Source organism: Schistocerca cancellata, chromosome 5 (genome assembly GCF_023864275.1).
Source record: "Schistocerca cancellata isolate TAMUIC-IGC-003103 chromosome 5, iqSchCanc2.1, whole genome shotgun sequence".
Lineage (NCBI taxonomy): Eukaryota > Metazoa > Arthropoda > Insecta > Orthoptera > Acrididae > Schistocerca > Schistocerca cancellata.
This window is the reverse complement of record NC_064630.1, coordinates 374,651,813-374,667,189: the sequence shown is the minus strand read 5'-3', so window position 1 is coordinate 374,667,189 and position 15,377 is coordinate 374,651,813. Positions and strand designations below refer to the sequence as shown.

The window sequence follows — 15,377 nt, the reverse complement described above, 5'->3', positions numbered from 1 at the left end:
GGGCGACAATCTGAGCAGTTCTCTTACATTGTTCGCAGATGATGCTGTAATTTACCATATAGTAAGGTCATCCGAAGACCAGTATCAGTTGCAAAGCGATTTAGAAAAGATTGCTGTATGGTGTGGCAGGTGGCAGTTGATGCGAAATAACGAAAAGTGTGAGGTGATCCACATGAGTTCCAAAAGAAATCCGTTGGAATTCGATTACTCAATAAATAGTACAAATCTCAAGGCTGTCAATCCAACTAAGTACCTGGGTGTTAAAATTACAAACAACTTAAGTTGGAAAGACCACATAGATAATATTGTGGGGAAGGTGAGCTAAAGGTAGGACACTTAGAAGATGGAACAAGTCCACTAAAGAGACAGCTTACACTACACTTGTTCGTCCTCTGTTAGAATATTGCTGCGCAGTGTGGGATCCTTACCAGGTGGGATTGACGGAGGACATCGAAAGGATGCAAAAAAGGGCAGCTTGTTTTGTATTATCACATAATAGGGGAAAGAGTGTGGCAGATATGATACACGAGTTGGGATGGAAGTCATTAAAGCAAAGATGTTTTTCGTCGTGGCGAGATCTATTTACGAAATTTTAGTCACCAACTTTCTCTTCCGAATGCGAAAATATTTTGTTGAGCCCAACCTACATAGGTAGGAATGATCATCAAAATAAAATTAGAGAAATCAGAGCTCGAACAGAAAGGTTTAGGTGTTCGTTTTTCCCGCGCGCTGTTCAGGAGGGGAATGGTAGAGAGATAGTATGATTGTGGTTCGATGAACCCTCTGCCAAGCACTTAAATGTGAATTGCAGAGTAATCATGTAGATGTAGATGACACGAAACCCAACTCGTGCTTTTCTCACAACCTCCTGAAAGCCATGGATCAAGCATGTTTTTGGCTTCTGAAAAACGTTGACTCTATAACACACCAACATTTATAAACCAAAGTACGATCAGATGGAATATCGAACAAACTTTGTGACTGGGTTGATAATTTCCTGGTAGGCAGGACACAGCACGTTATCTTGAGACAGAAAGTAATCGACAAAAGTAAAAGTAACCTAGGTGTGCCATAGGAAAGTCTTTTGGGAGACCCTTGCTCATTTTGTATATTATTGATGCCATCCACAAGCCCTTATGGGTCCATCAGTACCGACTGACTGCCATGTCATCCTCTGCCATTGGCATCATTCGATGCAGTATGGAGGGGCGTGGGATCAGCACACCACTTACTCTGCTGTTGCGAGTTTCTGAGGGCTGGAGCCACTACTGCTCAGTCAAGTAGCCTCTTGATTGGCATCATGAGGCTGACTGCAACCTCTCTCATCCTCCCACCAAGTAAACGTCCCTGGCAGTACCAGAAATCAAACCCAGGTCTTACACATGACAGCCAGTCATGCTGACCACTCAGCTATGTAGGCAGACTACATTAATGACCTTGCAGAGTAACTGCAATAACAAGGTCACAGTTTATCATACGTGATGTAGTTATTTATAATGAAGTACAATCTGAAAAATGCTGCAGAATTATTTCATTAAATCTTGATGGGATTTCAAAGCGGTACATAAACTAGCAACTTACTTTAAACACACAGAAATATAAAATTACACACTTCACAAAATGAAAAAGTATAGTACCCTAAAACAACAATTTCATAATTAGAATCAGTCAACTCAAAAATACCTGGGTATAGCACTTTGTTTGGAAATGAAATGGAATGTCCACACAGGCTAAGTCAGATGGCAGACTTCAGTCCATTGGCAGGATACTTGGGACATGTAGCCAATCTACAAAGTAGACTCTTTTTATACCACAAGTGTCCCATTTCAAAATACTGCTTAAGTGCGTGGGACTCATACCAGATATGACTTACGTGAGATACTGAACATATACACTGGGGTGACGAAACTTATGTGATACCTCCTATGTGTTGTCGAACCGCCTTTTGCCTGGCAAAGTGCAGCAGCTCGATGTGGCATGGACTCAGTCAATGGAAGTCCCTGTAGAAATAGTGAGCCATGCTGCCTCTATAGCCATCTGTAATTGGTAAGACATTGTCTGTGCAGGATCTTATGCATGAACTAATCTCTCAATTATATCCCATAAATGCTTGATGGGATTCATGTCGGTCGATCTGGGTGGCCAAATCATTTGCTCAAACTGTCCAGAATGTTCTTCAAACCAACACAATTGTGGCCTTGTGGCACAGTACATTGTTACCCATAAAAATTCCATCATTGTTTGGGAAGATGAAATCCCTAAATGTCTGCAAATGTTCTTCAAGCAGCTGACCATAACCAGGACGCAGTCCTTTCTAAGTAAAAATGGCCCACACCATTAGGGACCAACCACCTGCTTGCAGAGCCTTGTTGACAACTTGGGTCTACGGCTTCGTGGGGTCTGCGCCACACTAACCCTACGATCAGCTCTTACCAAATGAACTCGGGAATCATCTGATCAGGCCATGGTTTCCCAGTCATCTAGGGTCCAGTCGATATGGTCACAAGCCCAGGAGAGGTGCTGCAGGTGATGTTGTTAGCAAAGACACTTGCATCGAATGTCTGCTGCCATAGCCCATTAACGCCAAATTTCGCCACACTGTCCTAACTGATATGTTCATTTTATGTCACACATTGATTTTTGCAGTTGTTAGCGCTGAAAACTCTTTTCAAATGCCCCTGCTCTCTGTAAGTGAAGGCCATCTCCCACCGCATCGTCTGTAGTATGAGGTAATGCCTGAAATTTGGTATTCTCAGCACACTCTTGACGCTGTCAATCTCGGAATATAGAATTCCGTAACAATTTTAAAAATGGAATGTACCATGCATCTAGGCCCAACTACCATTCCGCATTCCAGTTGTGTGGCCACAATCATGTTGGAAACATTTTCAGATGAATCACCTGAGTACAAACAACAGCTTTGCCAAGGCACGCTCTTTTATACCTTGTGTATGTGATACTATAGCCACCGGTATATGTAGATATTGTTATCAGATATGTTTTATCATGGCAGTACATAAAGGAAGATGGCTAAAGTGATCATAGGTTTATGTGACTCATGGAAGACTCACCGACATGTTGAAACATCTGAATTGGCAGACTATAGAAGATACATGCAAATTATCCCACTAATGCCTACTTACAAAATCCCAAGAGCCCATATTATGTGAAAATCTAGAAATATTTTTTATCTTTCTACACTGTGTTCCTATAGGGGATATAAAAACAAAATCTGACTAATTACTACTCTAGCCTCAGTCTATCGCCTTCATTTTCATGACCTTCGCATGGAACTTGGTGAAAGTACCTTTGTATACACTGATGGCTCTCTGAGTGACTGTGAAGTCAGGTGTGCCTTCGTCATTGGCACCCGTGTCTTTCGATATCGGCTTCCGGCACACTTCTCAGTATTTACAGCCGAGCTTTTTCGCCTTGTACTAGGCCAAGGAGTACATCTGGCGACACAGTCTTCCCAATTGTGTCCTCTGCCAAGACTCACTCAGCGCCCTCCAAACTGTGTGTGTGCTGTACACTGCTCATCCTTAGTGCAGTGTAGTCATTCTTCCCATGGGAAAAAATCGTAATGTGATGCCATGCTAAGTACCTTCAGCCATGAATTTCACAGAGATTTGTAGATTATGTATTACAGATGGAGTTAGATAGGACCTGGCCATACCAAATGTTCTCCACCTTTGGTGGACAACACCCTGTCACCTTGGCAATTACTCACAACAGCCTGCTGTATGAGCAACATTGCTGGATCATGCAGAAATATTACCAAATATTGCAGCCACATTGCAGCAATGTTGCCAACACTATTGTGGCTAAACACTGCTGTAAAATGTGGTCCATGAACTCCTTTACAATAGCTAAGTAGATATAAACAGTTTCTTTCTGCAAACAAAATAACTATTTGTTGAAAACTAAACAAACAAACAAACATTATTACTTGATTGTATTACTGAAACAACAATACAGTAATACAAAAAAAGATTCAATGGTGCCTTCAAATATGTAAAAATGAATTTTAAAACAAAATTATACCTCAAAAATTTTCACAATAAATTATTTATTCAAAAATTCTTACAAAACTTGAGAAAGATGTATACATTATCTCAAAATATTTTTAAAAAAAATAAATAGGCATCTCTCAAAATTCAATACAACTTTGAGGTTACTTTAACTCTGAAAGTATTGCAGCTGACAATTTCATAAATACAAGACTTTTTCTACATTTACAAACATAAATAATAAATTATTTTTGTACTTTTAGGGGTAGTACCAATTTTCATCTGAGTACAGAAAAAAAACTTCTTTATAAAACCATCAAATCCTGAAATGAAAAACATTTTCTTTACTACTATTTTCTGTCCAAACTACAAATCACAACAAAATATTTTACAAAGTAAAAAAAGCAAAGTTTCGTACCGTTTGATTCAGTGACATCTTTCATCTGCCACAACAGATATTCTGTTTATTGTTATGTAAGACGGTGGAATAAATAAATAAATAAAACGCACATTTCACTTGGTTTTGCAACTAACTTATTTTGGCAAATTATAATAGAAGTCTTCAGAAGCTGTCCACATCAATATTTCAGAATGGAATTCCTGAAACAGATAATAAATATTTCTAACTAAAAATTCTGAAAATTTATCACAAAATAAAGAAATGTGGCTTTCTGGAGTAACTCGTCAACAAATTAAGAGCCTAGAAAGATAATATTTACTGTACAAAAAAGTACAGGAAATAATGATGAGACAATGAAAGAGAAAAAATAATTTCTTCCAATGTTTTTATTGGTAAAACACTACAGCAAGGTTCAACTTTGCTGTGATATTTCCTCCATTCCCAATTTGTGGAGCAGTCTAAATTTGCTATTCTACTAACAAAATACATTTTGCCTCACATTTAAATTTAACCAAGCATAGAGGAAATAATAAAAATCATTGAAAAAAGACCCCCCCCCCCCACACTTCCTCCAGACATTTATCTCATTAGTCCTCAATCAAGCTACATCATCTTTGTCTCCAAAATGGTTATAGGTATTATGGGATAATTCTAATAGTCTACAGTGTCAGTTATTTTTATTAGCGTTTCCCAACCCCTTAAATAAATTTCAGTCTTCTGTGCAAGTCTATCAAATTTTTATTCATATATTTTCAGCATTTTTACTTCAGGTATTTATCTCTCAAGTTTGTCTCCAACAGTCTTTATATCTGTAATCATTTACCAATAACATTTATATTCCCTTTGTATACCTACAGCTACACATTATTCCTGATGGATCCTCAATTCACTTGCCCACATAAATTGAAAAGAAACACCCAACCCCCTGGGGGGGACATCCTGTTCCAGAAATTCTGCCTAACAAATGCAATCTACTCCCACACACTCCCCCAAAATTCCTACCCACAAAAGTCCCAAATTCTGAATGCAAATCCTTCTTTGAAAAAGGCCCAAAGCCTTCAGACTGCATTGGTCCCTATACTCACAACGAAACATGTTCCCTTGGTGTAAGCCTCCCTCAACTACCTGCGTTCCCTTCAGAGAATACTCATAATACGCAGTCCAATCTTTCCTATATCTTCGACTTCTGAATTGGAGCTCTTGTTCTCCAACAACTGGAACAGATTCAAAAATCTCCTCGAAAGCTACCAAATCTTTTGCCTTTCTACTCTCACCTTGGAATGCCATTACCCAATGCCACATATAAAACATCCTTGCTAGTCCCTCTTTAACACCCAGACCCTGCCACATTAATATTTTCCATCTGTCATAACCCAGAACTCACTTCCAACATCCAACAGAACTCAAAGAAATCCACAACACTGTTGCTAATCTATCCACTACGAACCTTAATCCTGCAGAAGTTTCAGTCATTTCGGAGGTCTCCCTGAGAGCCTCAAACCAAAATTCTGGCCGGGCATGAATTGTATGTTCCATCACCTTGCAAATGCAGCTGGTAAGAGGCATGGGGCAGTAGCTGGAAGGAAGGTTTTTGCCCTTACCGGTCTTAGGTATGGATATGACGGCAGCTTTACAACAGCGTCCGAGAAATGTGCCCTCTGCCCAGATGAGGTTGTACGTGTTAAGCAGAAAGTGCTTGCCCGCGTGCTGCAACATCTGAATCTGGATGGTGTCTGGCCCTGGGGCAGAGGCCCGGGGTGAACTGAGAGCATGATCTAGATCCCTCACAGTAAAGGCAGCATTGTAGCACTCACGATTCGAAGAAGAGAAGAGTATCGCCCGAGCCTTCTCTGCTTGTTTCCAATGTAGGAAGGAAAGGTGATAGTGGGAAGAACTCAAAACTTCCGCAAAATGGTAGCCCAAGGTGTTGGAGATGGCAATAGGGTCCACATGACATTGTCTGCTACTGTCAGGCCAGAAATTGGGGAATGGATCTTGGTTCCAGAGAGCCGTCGGAGGTTGGTCCACATAACAGAGGCAGGGGTGAAACTGTTAAAAGAACTAGTGAATGAAATCCAGCTAGCTCTTTTGCTAATCTGAAGAACACAATGACACTTTGCATGCATCTGTTTCTAATGAATGCAGTTTGCCATTGTAAGATGACTGTTAAAAAAGTGGAGAGCACATCTCCTTGTGCGAATTACGTCATGGCATGTCTCAGTCCACCAAAGGACTGGGACACGACGTAGTAAAGAGGAAGTGTGAGGAATGGAAGCATTGTGCAGCAGTAAGGATAAAGTTTGTGAGATATTCCACCTGGTCATCACAACTGCGGAAATCTTGTTCGAAGATTGCCAGGGAGGAGTAAAGATGCCAGTCAGTCAGCCTTAGTAAGCTGCCATTTGGGCATGCATGCAGATGGGATGGGAGTCAGCAAACGGATAGCACACGGGAAATTGTCGCTCGGTGTCAGAAAGAATGGACCAATCAAGATGATGGGTAATCTGGGCTGTGCAAAAGGATAGGTCCAAATGGGAATAGGTATGTGAGGAGTCGGAAAGGAAAGTGGGTGCTCCTGTGTTAAGGCAGAAGAGGTTAAGAAGGTCAGTCAAAAGGGCACCTCTCTGACAGGTCCTGTGGGAACCCCAAAGGGGATGATGCACATTTAAGTCACCGAGTAGCAAAAATGGGGGCAGTAGCTATCCAATAAGATGAAGAAAGTCTGGTGACATCGAATGATGGAGGGACATAAATGGTATAGAGGGATAAAGTCAAGTGAGGAAGGAAAAGGCGAACTACAACAGTTTGAAGATGGATAGTCAGCAGATGGGTTGACAATGAATGTCATCCTGTATGAGCAGCATAACACCCCCATGAGATGGAATGCTGACGTCAGGGGAAAGGTCAAATCGAATCGGTAAGTAATGTGAAAGCTCAAAGTGGTCATGAGAGTACAATTTCGTTTCCTGAAGGCAGAGTACAAGGGAATGCTGCGATGCTAAAAGCAGCCATAAATCCTCTTTGTGGAACCGAAGGCCGTGAACATTCCATTGGAGGACAGTCATGATGAGGAAGAGATATAGGGGTGTCAACTCGGTGTCTGCAGAGTGACAGGCGGTGTAGAGTTGCTACTACAGGGCACACAAGCGGGAGGATCCTGCTCCATGAGGTCCACAGAAACATCGGCTTGCTTGCTTGTGCAGCTGGTCTGTGGAGTCCAACGATGAAAAACAGCTGGTGGTGTGCACCAGCGATACAGAGGCCAGCCAGGCTAAGGTACTACATAGTAACACTGCTGAAGAGGATCTTCGAGTTGGCGAACGAGAAGATCGTTTGTCTTCGGTGGACTTCTTTGAGCCTTTCCGGTTAAAGGAAGACTCAGGTGTTCTTTGGCTGGAGGGAAGGAGAAAGTCTACACGAGAGTGCTCCTTCAGCCCTTTCCAGCCAATCGGTTGTGCAGCTGGTGGCTTCGCCCCTTGAGGAGAGAGTTTGAAGGTTTGTTGCACGTGGCCATGTCCTCCATGGAGCGAGGGTAACAACAACAGACCTATAGGTGCCAGACAGAAGAACACAGGATTTGCGACTAGCCAGTAACTTGTAAGCAACTGGATAAGGCACTTTTTCCTTCACCCGGATCTCTTGGACAGCCCGCTCATCAAGATACACGGGGCAATCCTGAGAGGAGTCAGCATGGCCGCCATTGCAGTTGATACAGCGGGGAGGAGGAGGCAGAAAGTCGCCCTTGTGTGCATTCCTACCAGAGATTACACATTTAGATGGGTGTCAACAAGACGTTCTAGTGTGGTTGAAACGATGACATTGGTAGCAGCACTTCGGGTTTGGAATGTATACTCTATCAAATGTGAGGAAAAGAGTGCGGGTGGGCACCAAGGAGGAATCTACCTTTTTCATTACACGATGGACGGCAATTACACCCTGTTTAGAGAGGTAAGATTGGATTTCAGCCTCATTAAGAACGTTGAGCAGTGTGGTGTAAATTACACTACCGAAAGAATTCAAAGTTCTATGGGCCTCAAAATGAACAGGGTAGCTGTGAAGAAGTGAGGCAGCAAGCAGTTGTTGTGCTTGAGAATTACCAAAGTGCCATTCTATAAATGAGAGCAGGATTTCACAGGGTCAGTAAGTTCATCAACACCTCTCTGAATAATAAATGAATTGACTGTGGGAAGGACTGACGGTCTTTAGTACGCGAGACCACAAGGAACTGTGGTGCAGCGGAAAGGGTCTTTGAATCATTAGCCTCATTACGTTTATGTTTCATAGACTTTAATTGGGAAGATGACTGACTCATTGTGAGAAAATTCCCCATGATTGCCAGCACCTCCAATGGCACACTCCTTCCAACTGGGGGCTCCCTTCGCAAGGGGTTGCACCCACCTTAAGTGATTGTTCACACCTCAGGTCACAACTCCCTAACATCTGACAGAGAGACCAATCGGGAACTTGGGAAGGTTGCAGCTCAGGCCACCCCTCCCTGGGCCTCGCCTGTACCGGGGATACATGCGAACCCTACCTGTCAAACCAGGGCTGGGAATTACGCATTAACTAGTCAGTTGTTTCATGTAAGATGCGTGAGCCGGCCTTCAGGAGTGCACAGGGAGGAAGAAGAAAAAGAGGAACCTCAAATGCTGAAGCGAAGGAACGACAGTAGGGAAACAAAGAAAGGAAAAATGTTCAAATGTGTGTGAAATCTTATGGGACTTAACTTCTAAAGCTTACACACTACTTAACCTAAATTATCCTAAGGACAAACACACACACCCATGCCTGAGGGAGGACACTAACCTCCACCGGGACCAGCCGCACAGTCCATGACTGCAGCGCCTTAGATCGCTCGGCTAATCCCGCGTGGCACAAAGAAATGAGAAGGGAGCGAAAAAACAAAGATGAGACTGTTCTTACGTCAGCGACAGACAATGCAGAACATTCCCAATAACATCCCAGACATGTTTCCCTAGGGAGGGGAAAAAGAATAACAAGAGGACAGACATATAGCAGGGAAGGGAAAAAACACTGCAAAGGCTGGGGGCCTGTGGTAGCCAAGCATGAACCCGTAAAAGAGTGGCGAGCCCACTGGGGAGGGACACCTGTTGTTCCAACATTGAAATCTGCAGCACTTTGTGGATGGGTTGCACTTCTGTCACATTGAACGATTCTCTTCAGTCTTCGCTGGTCCCTTTCTTGCAGGATCTGAAAGTGATGTCAGAGATTTGATGTTTTACCGGATTCCTGATATTCATGGTACACTTGTGAAATGGTCATAAGGAAAAAATCCCCGCTTCATCACTACCTCGGAGATGCTGTGTCCCATTCCTCATGCAGCAGTTATAACACTATATTCTAACTCACTTAAATCTTGATAAGCTGCCATTGTAGCAGCAGTAACTCATCTAACAACTGCGCCAGACACTTGCTGCATTATATAGGCGTTGCTGACCACAGTGTTGCATTCTTCCTGTTTACATACACTACTGGCCATTAAAATTGCTACACCACGAAGACGACGTGCAACAGACGCGAAATTTAACCGACAGGAAGAATATGTTGTGATATGCAAATGATTAGCTTTTCAGAGCATTCACACAAGGTTGGCGCCAGTGGCGACACCTAAAATGTGCTGACATGAGGAAAGTTTCCAACCGATTTCTCATACACAAACAGCAGTTGACCGGCGTTGCCTGGTGAAACGTTGTTGTGATGCCTCGTGTAAGGAGGAAAAGTGCATACCATCACATTCCGACTTTGATAAAGGTCGGATTGTAGCCTATCACGATTGCGGTTTATCGTATCGCGACATTGCTGCTCGGGTTGGTAGAGATCCAATGACTGTTAGCAGAATATGGAATCGGTGGGTTCAGGAGGGTAATACGGAACGCCGAGCTGGATCCCAACGGCCTCGTATCACTAGCAGTCGAGGTGACAGGCATCTTATCCGCATGGCTGTAACGGATCGTGCAGCCACATCTCGATCCCTGAGTCAACAGATGGGGACGATTGCAAGACAATAACCATCTGCACAAACAGTTTGACGACGTTTGCAGCAGCATGGACTATCAGCTCAGAGACCATGGCTGCGGTTACCCTTGACACTGCATCACAGACAGGAGCGCATGCGATGGTGTACTCAACGATGAACCTGGGTACACGAATGGCAAAACGTCATCTTATCTGATGAATCCAAGTTCTGTTTACAGTATCATGATGGTCGCATCCGTCGTCGGCGACATCGCGGTGAACACACTTAAGAAGCGTGTATTTGTCATCGCCATACTGGCGTATCACCCGGCGTGATGGTATGGGTTGCCAATGGTTACACGTCTCTGTCACCTCTTGTTCGCACTGATGGCACTTTGAACATTGGACGTTACATTTCAGATGTGTTACGACCCGTGGCTCTACCCTTCATTCGATCCCTGCGAAACTCTACATTTCAGCAGGATAATGCATGACCGCACGTTGCAGGTCCTGTACGGGCCTTTCTGGATACAGAAAGTGTTCGACTGCTGCGCTGGCCAGCATATTCTCCAGATCTCTCACCAATTGAAAATGTCTGGTCAATGGTGGCTGAGCAACTGGCTCGTCACAATACGCCAGTCACTACTCTTGATGAACTGTGGTATCGTGTTGAAACTGCATGGGCAGCTGTACCTGTACACACCATCCAAGTACTGTTTGACTCAATGCCCAGGCCTATCAAGGCTGTTATTACGGCCAGAAGTGGTTGTTTTGGGTATTGGTTTCTCTGGATCTATGCACCCAAATTGTGTGAAAATGTAATCACATGTCAGTTCTAGTATAATATATTTGCCCAATGAATACCTGTTTATCATCTGCATTTCTTCTTGGTGTAGCAATTTTAATGGCCAGTAGTGTATCTCTGTAATTGAATACGCATGCCTATACCAGTTTCTTTGGTGCTTCAGTGTATGTGTGTTAAGGATGCACCAAAATACACTCCTGGAAATTGAAATAAGAACACCGTGAATTCATTGTCCCAGGAAGGGGAAACTTTACTGACACATTCCTGGGGTCAGATACATCACATGATCACACTGACAGAACCGCAGGCACATAGACACAGGCAACAGAGCATGCACAATGTCGGCACTAGTACAGTGTATATCCACCTTTCGCAGCAATGCAGGCTGCTATTCTCCCATGGAGACGATCGTAGAGATGCTGGATGTAGTCCTGTGGAACGGCTTGCCATGCCATTTCCACCTGGCGCCTCAGTTGGACCAGCGTTCGTGCTGGACATGCAGACCACGTGAGACGACGCTTCATCCAGTCCCAAACATGCTCAATGGGGGACAGATCCGGAGATCTTGCTGGCCAGGGTAGTTGACTTACACCTTCTAGAGCACGTTGGGTGGCACGGGATACATGCGGACGTGCATTGTCCTGTTGGAACAGCAAGTTCCCTTGCTGGTCTAGGAATGGTAGAACGATGGGTTCGATGACGGTTTGGATGTACCGTGCACTATTCAGTGTCCCCTCGACGATCACCAGTGGTGTACGGCCAGTGTAGGAGATCGCTCCCCACACCATGATGCCGGGTGTTGGCCCTGTGTGCCTCGGTCGTATGCAGTCCTGATTGTGGCGCTCACCTGCACGGCGCCAAACACGCATACGACCATCATTGGCACCAAGGCAGAAGTGACTCTCATCGCTGAAGATGACACGTCTCCATTCGTCCCTCCATTCACGCCTGTCGCGACACCACTGGAGGCGGGCTGCACGATGTTGGGGCGTGAGTGGAAGACGGCCTAACGGTGTGCGGGACCGTAGCTCAGCTTCATGGAGACTGTTGCGAATGGTCCTCGCCGATACCCCAGGAGCAACAGTGTCCCTAATTTGCTGGGAAGTGGCGGTGCGGTCCCCTACGGCACTGCGTAGGATCCTACGGTCTTGGCGTGCATCCGTGCGTCGCTGCGGTCCGGTCCCAGGTCGACGGGCACGTGCACCTTCCGCCGACCACTGGCGACAACATCGATGTACTGTGGAGACCTCACGCCCCATGTGTTGAGCAATTCGGCGGTATGTCCACCCGGCCTCCCGCATGCCCACTATACGCCCTCGCTCAAAGTCCGTCAACTGCACATACGGTTCACGTCCACGCTGTCGCGGCATGCTACCAGTGTTAAAGACTGCGATGGAGCTCCGTATGCCACGGCAAACTGGCTGACACTGACGGCGGCGGTGCACAAATGCTGCGCAGCTAGCGCCATTCGATGGCCAACACCGCGGTTCCTGGTGTGTCCGCTGTGCCGTGCGTGTGATCATTGCTTGTACAGCCTTCTCGCAGTGTCCGGAGCAAGTATGGTGGGTCTGACACACCGGTGTCAATGTGTTCTTTTTTCCATTTCCAGGAGTGTATATGAAATTAAGATAAGGAATAACAAAATTTCAGAATTTAAATACTTGCCAGAAATAATCCCACCAAATCCTCTCAGCAAAAAGACTAAAATAAATAGCACCACCAAATGGAAACAACATGCCACTTAATACGTACAATAAAAAAAAAAATCCTTATCTATTAAAACAAAACCATAGCATTATAACGTGGTGACTAAAACCAGCTGTCTTTATGACTCTCAATGCCTCACCACAAACACACCTAAACAGATAAATATTATGAAAAGGAAAGTTGCTACTCACCATACAGCGGAGATGGAGTTGCAGATGGGCACAGAAAAAAAAAAAAAAAAAAAAAAAAAAAAAAAAAAAAAAAAAAAAAAAAAAAGGCTTTCCATTTGTGTGTGTGTGTGTGTGTGTGTGTCCATTGACAAAGGCCAAAGCTTTATTTGTGACAGTTTTTTAGTAGTGTCTATCTGCAACTCAGCATCTCCGCTATATGGGGAGCAGCAACTTTCCTTTTCATAATATTGTTACATTCCATCCTGAATTTTCCATTGTTTGACAAAAAGATAAATAATTTGAAAAAGAAAGAAGAATAACTAAAAAAAAGAGGAGGCAAACAAAGTATGAAAAACGAATTAGGAAATCGAAAAGTAACAAGGATGTGTACGAAAAACTGAGAATATAATCGATACAATGAGAAAATAGAGTATTACATTTTATGGCTGTACTACTGCATATTCGACCAGCACATTTCTTGGATATCCGTTGTGTGGCAGGCAGTGCCCTTACATCATCTGAAAGCAGCTCTTTATCAATAGACTGCTGTGCTGTTTACTACCAAGCCTCCTGTGGCTGCCACAATATCCAGGGGCGCAGATTGCAGCAAATGCCAAACGGCGCTGCAGTCATGGGTGGTTTTACTACATGCGAGGACTTTGGCCTCAAAATGGTTCTAAATTAAGTTCAAGTTCAAGTGTGTTAATCTATCAGTGCTTTAGTCCACCACTTGGCAGGACACTTCAACAGCCAGTTAAAAAGAATGGGGAAAGATTTACAACAGGTGGGAATAATAAAGATACAGGAAACAGGTATGATTTCAGGGTAAAAGTGCAAACAAAAATTCAATTGTTTTGGGGAGAGGAGGAGAAAAGTATGAAGATATAAACCGGCTGTTTCATGTGGTCCTGACATGGCCAAATTCAAATAATAATAATAATAATAATAATAATAACAAAAACAATATATTTCTTACCACAGATTTTGTTCCAGGAAACAAGTAAGTTCTTCTATCACGCGTACTCCACTATATCTAATGGCAGACTCCGAAATTCCTCATCATTTACTGAAAAATAATCATGCTTTGATTATTATTTGATAACTAAAATACAATTTCATTCAAACTAATTGTTTTTAATACATAATGTTCAAAACAAAAATTGTCTGTAGTCCATTTCTTTAGTTATATTACTTCACATCAATTAACATCTAAAGATGATAATACAGCGATTATGTTCTCGTAACATCTAGAAAAAAGGGTATCACTTAACAGGAGGCAAGACAACTAATCTGGCGTCCAACACATGACGAATTATTTACAACATCTGACTAGAAACAGACACAACATTATCAATGTCATGTGAAAGAGAAAATGTTGATAAGCTTAATAATGATAATAATCACAGACTAAAAGTTTATCAAGAAGGCTAAGTGAGTATTTGTGCTTGCTACAATACAATCGCCAACATATAGCCTAAAAGGCAAAACAAGCACATTTAGTTAAAATGTAAGATGCAGAAGATTTGTGGTGAAAGTCTAAACCCTGTCTAAAATCCCGTGTGCCATAACAATCTCATCATACAATTGAAAAGTTACCAAAATTGAGGAAAATGTGAACACTGTCAAGTTCCAGAATGCCACAAAGAATTTTATCTGACCCATTCTATTTGTGATGGCTGCACATGTTCCAACAAAATAGACAACACAGCAAACATGTTGAGCCAAAGGAAGGGCTGTGATTTGGCAACAACTTGTCTCTACAGTAACTCTGAAATTTCTTACCAAAATTATTATAATCAATTACAGTATTATGTTCATAAAATAAGACAAAGGCAACTACTCACAGATAGTGGACTGATGTGTGGAAAATAAAAACATGTAACAGGAAACACTATTCACACCAGCTTTTGACCTCTTACTCTTCTTACAGTAAAAGAATACACATTCACAAACACACAGTCCCATGGCCATGGTGAGGCAGAGCTGGTGTCGATAGTTATGGGTAACTTCAGTGCCTCTATTAGGGAAGATACATACTAGAGTGTAATGCTACCTATTTTAGAGTACTGCTCTGGTGTGTAGAGTCCGTGTCAGGCCAGCCTGAAGAGAGATACCAAAGTAATTCAGAGCCCCACTGCAGTGATTGCAATAGGATGGTATTTTCCATTCAAAAGTGTAGCACATATGCACAGAGAAATTAAATGGGAGTTGTCAAAAGAAAGGCAATACTGTTCACATGTTTTGATGTTTACTACAGAACAATTCTAAGGCCTTCTGTATATATATGGGCCCCAATAATAAGGTTAAGA

General features: G+C 43.1%; 1 protein-coding gene across 2 annotated transcripts in view; it reads right to left on the bottom strand.

Annotated features, from left to right (window-relative positions):
* Positions 1-4,124: 4,124 nt before the first annotated feature.
* LOC126187467 (cyclic GMP-AMP synthase-like receptor) overlaps positions 4,125-15,377 on the bottom strand; it is a 78,181-nt gene continuing 66,928 nt past the window's right edge. Inside the window, exons 11-13 of one of the 2 annotated variants that reach the window (XR_007537731.1) lie at positions 14,045-14,134; positions 4,429-4,610; positions 4,125-4,333 (exon numbers count right to left, since the gene is read on the bottom strand). Coding sequence is in view for 1 of the 2 variants with exons in the window: in XM_049928564.1 (XP_049784521.1) it covers positions 14,082-14,134 (53 nt within the window). In the remaining variant the exon portion in view is untranslated. Of the gene's footprint in view, positions 4,611-14,044; positions 14,135-15,377 lie in introns of both variants that reach the window. The other variant, XM_049928564.1, reaches the window with a different exon arrangement.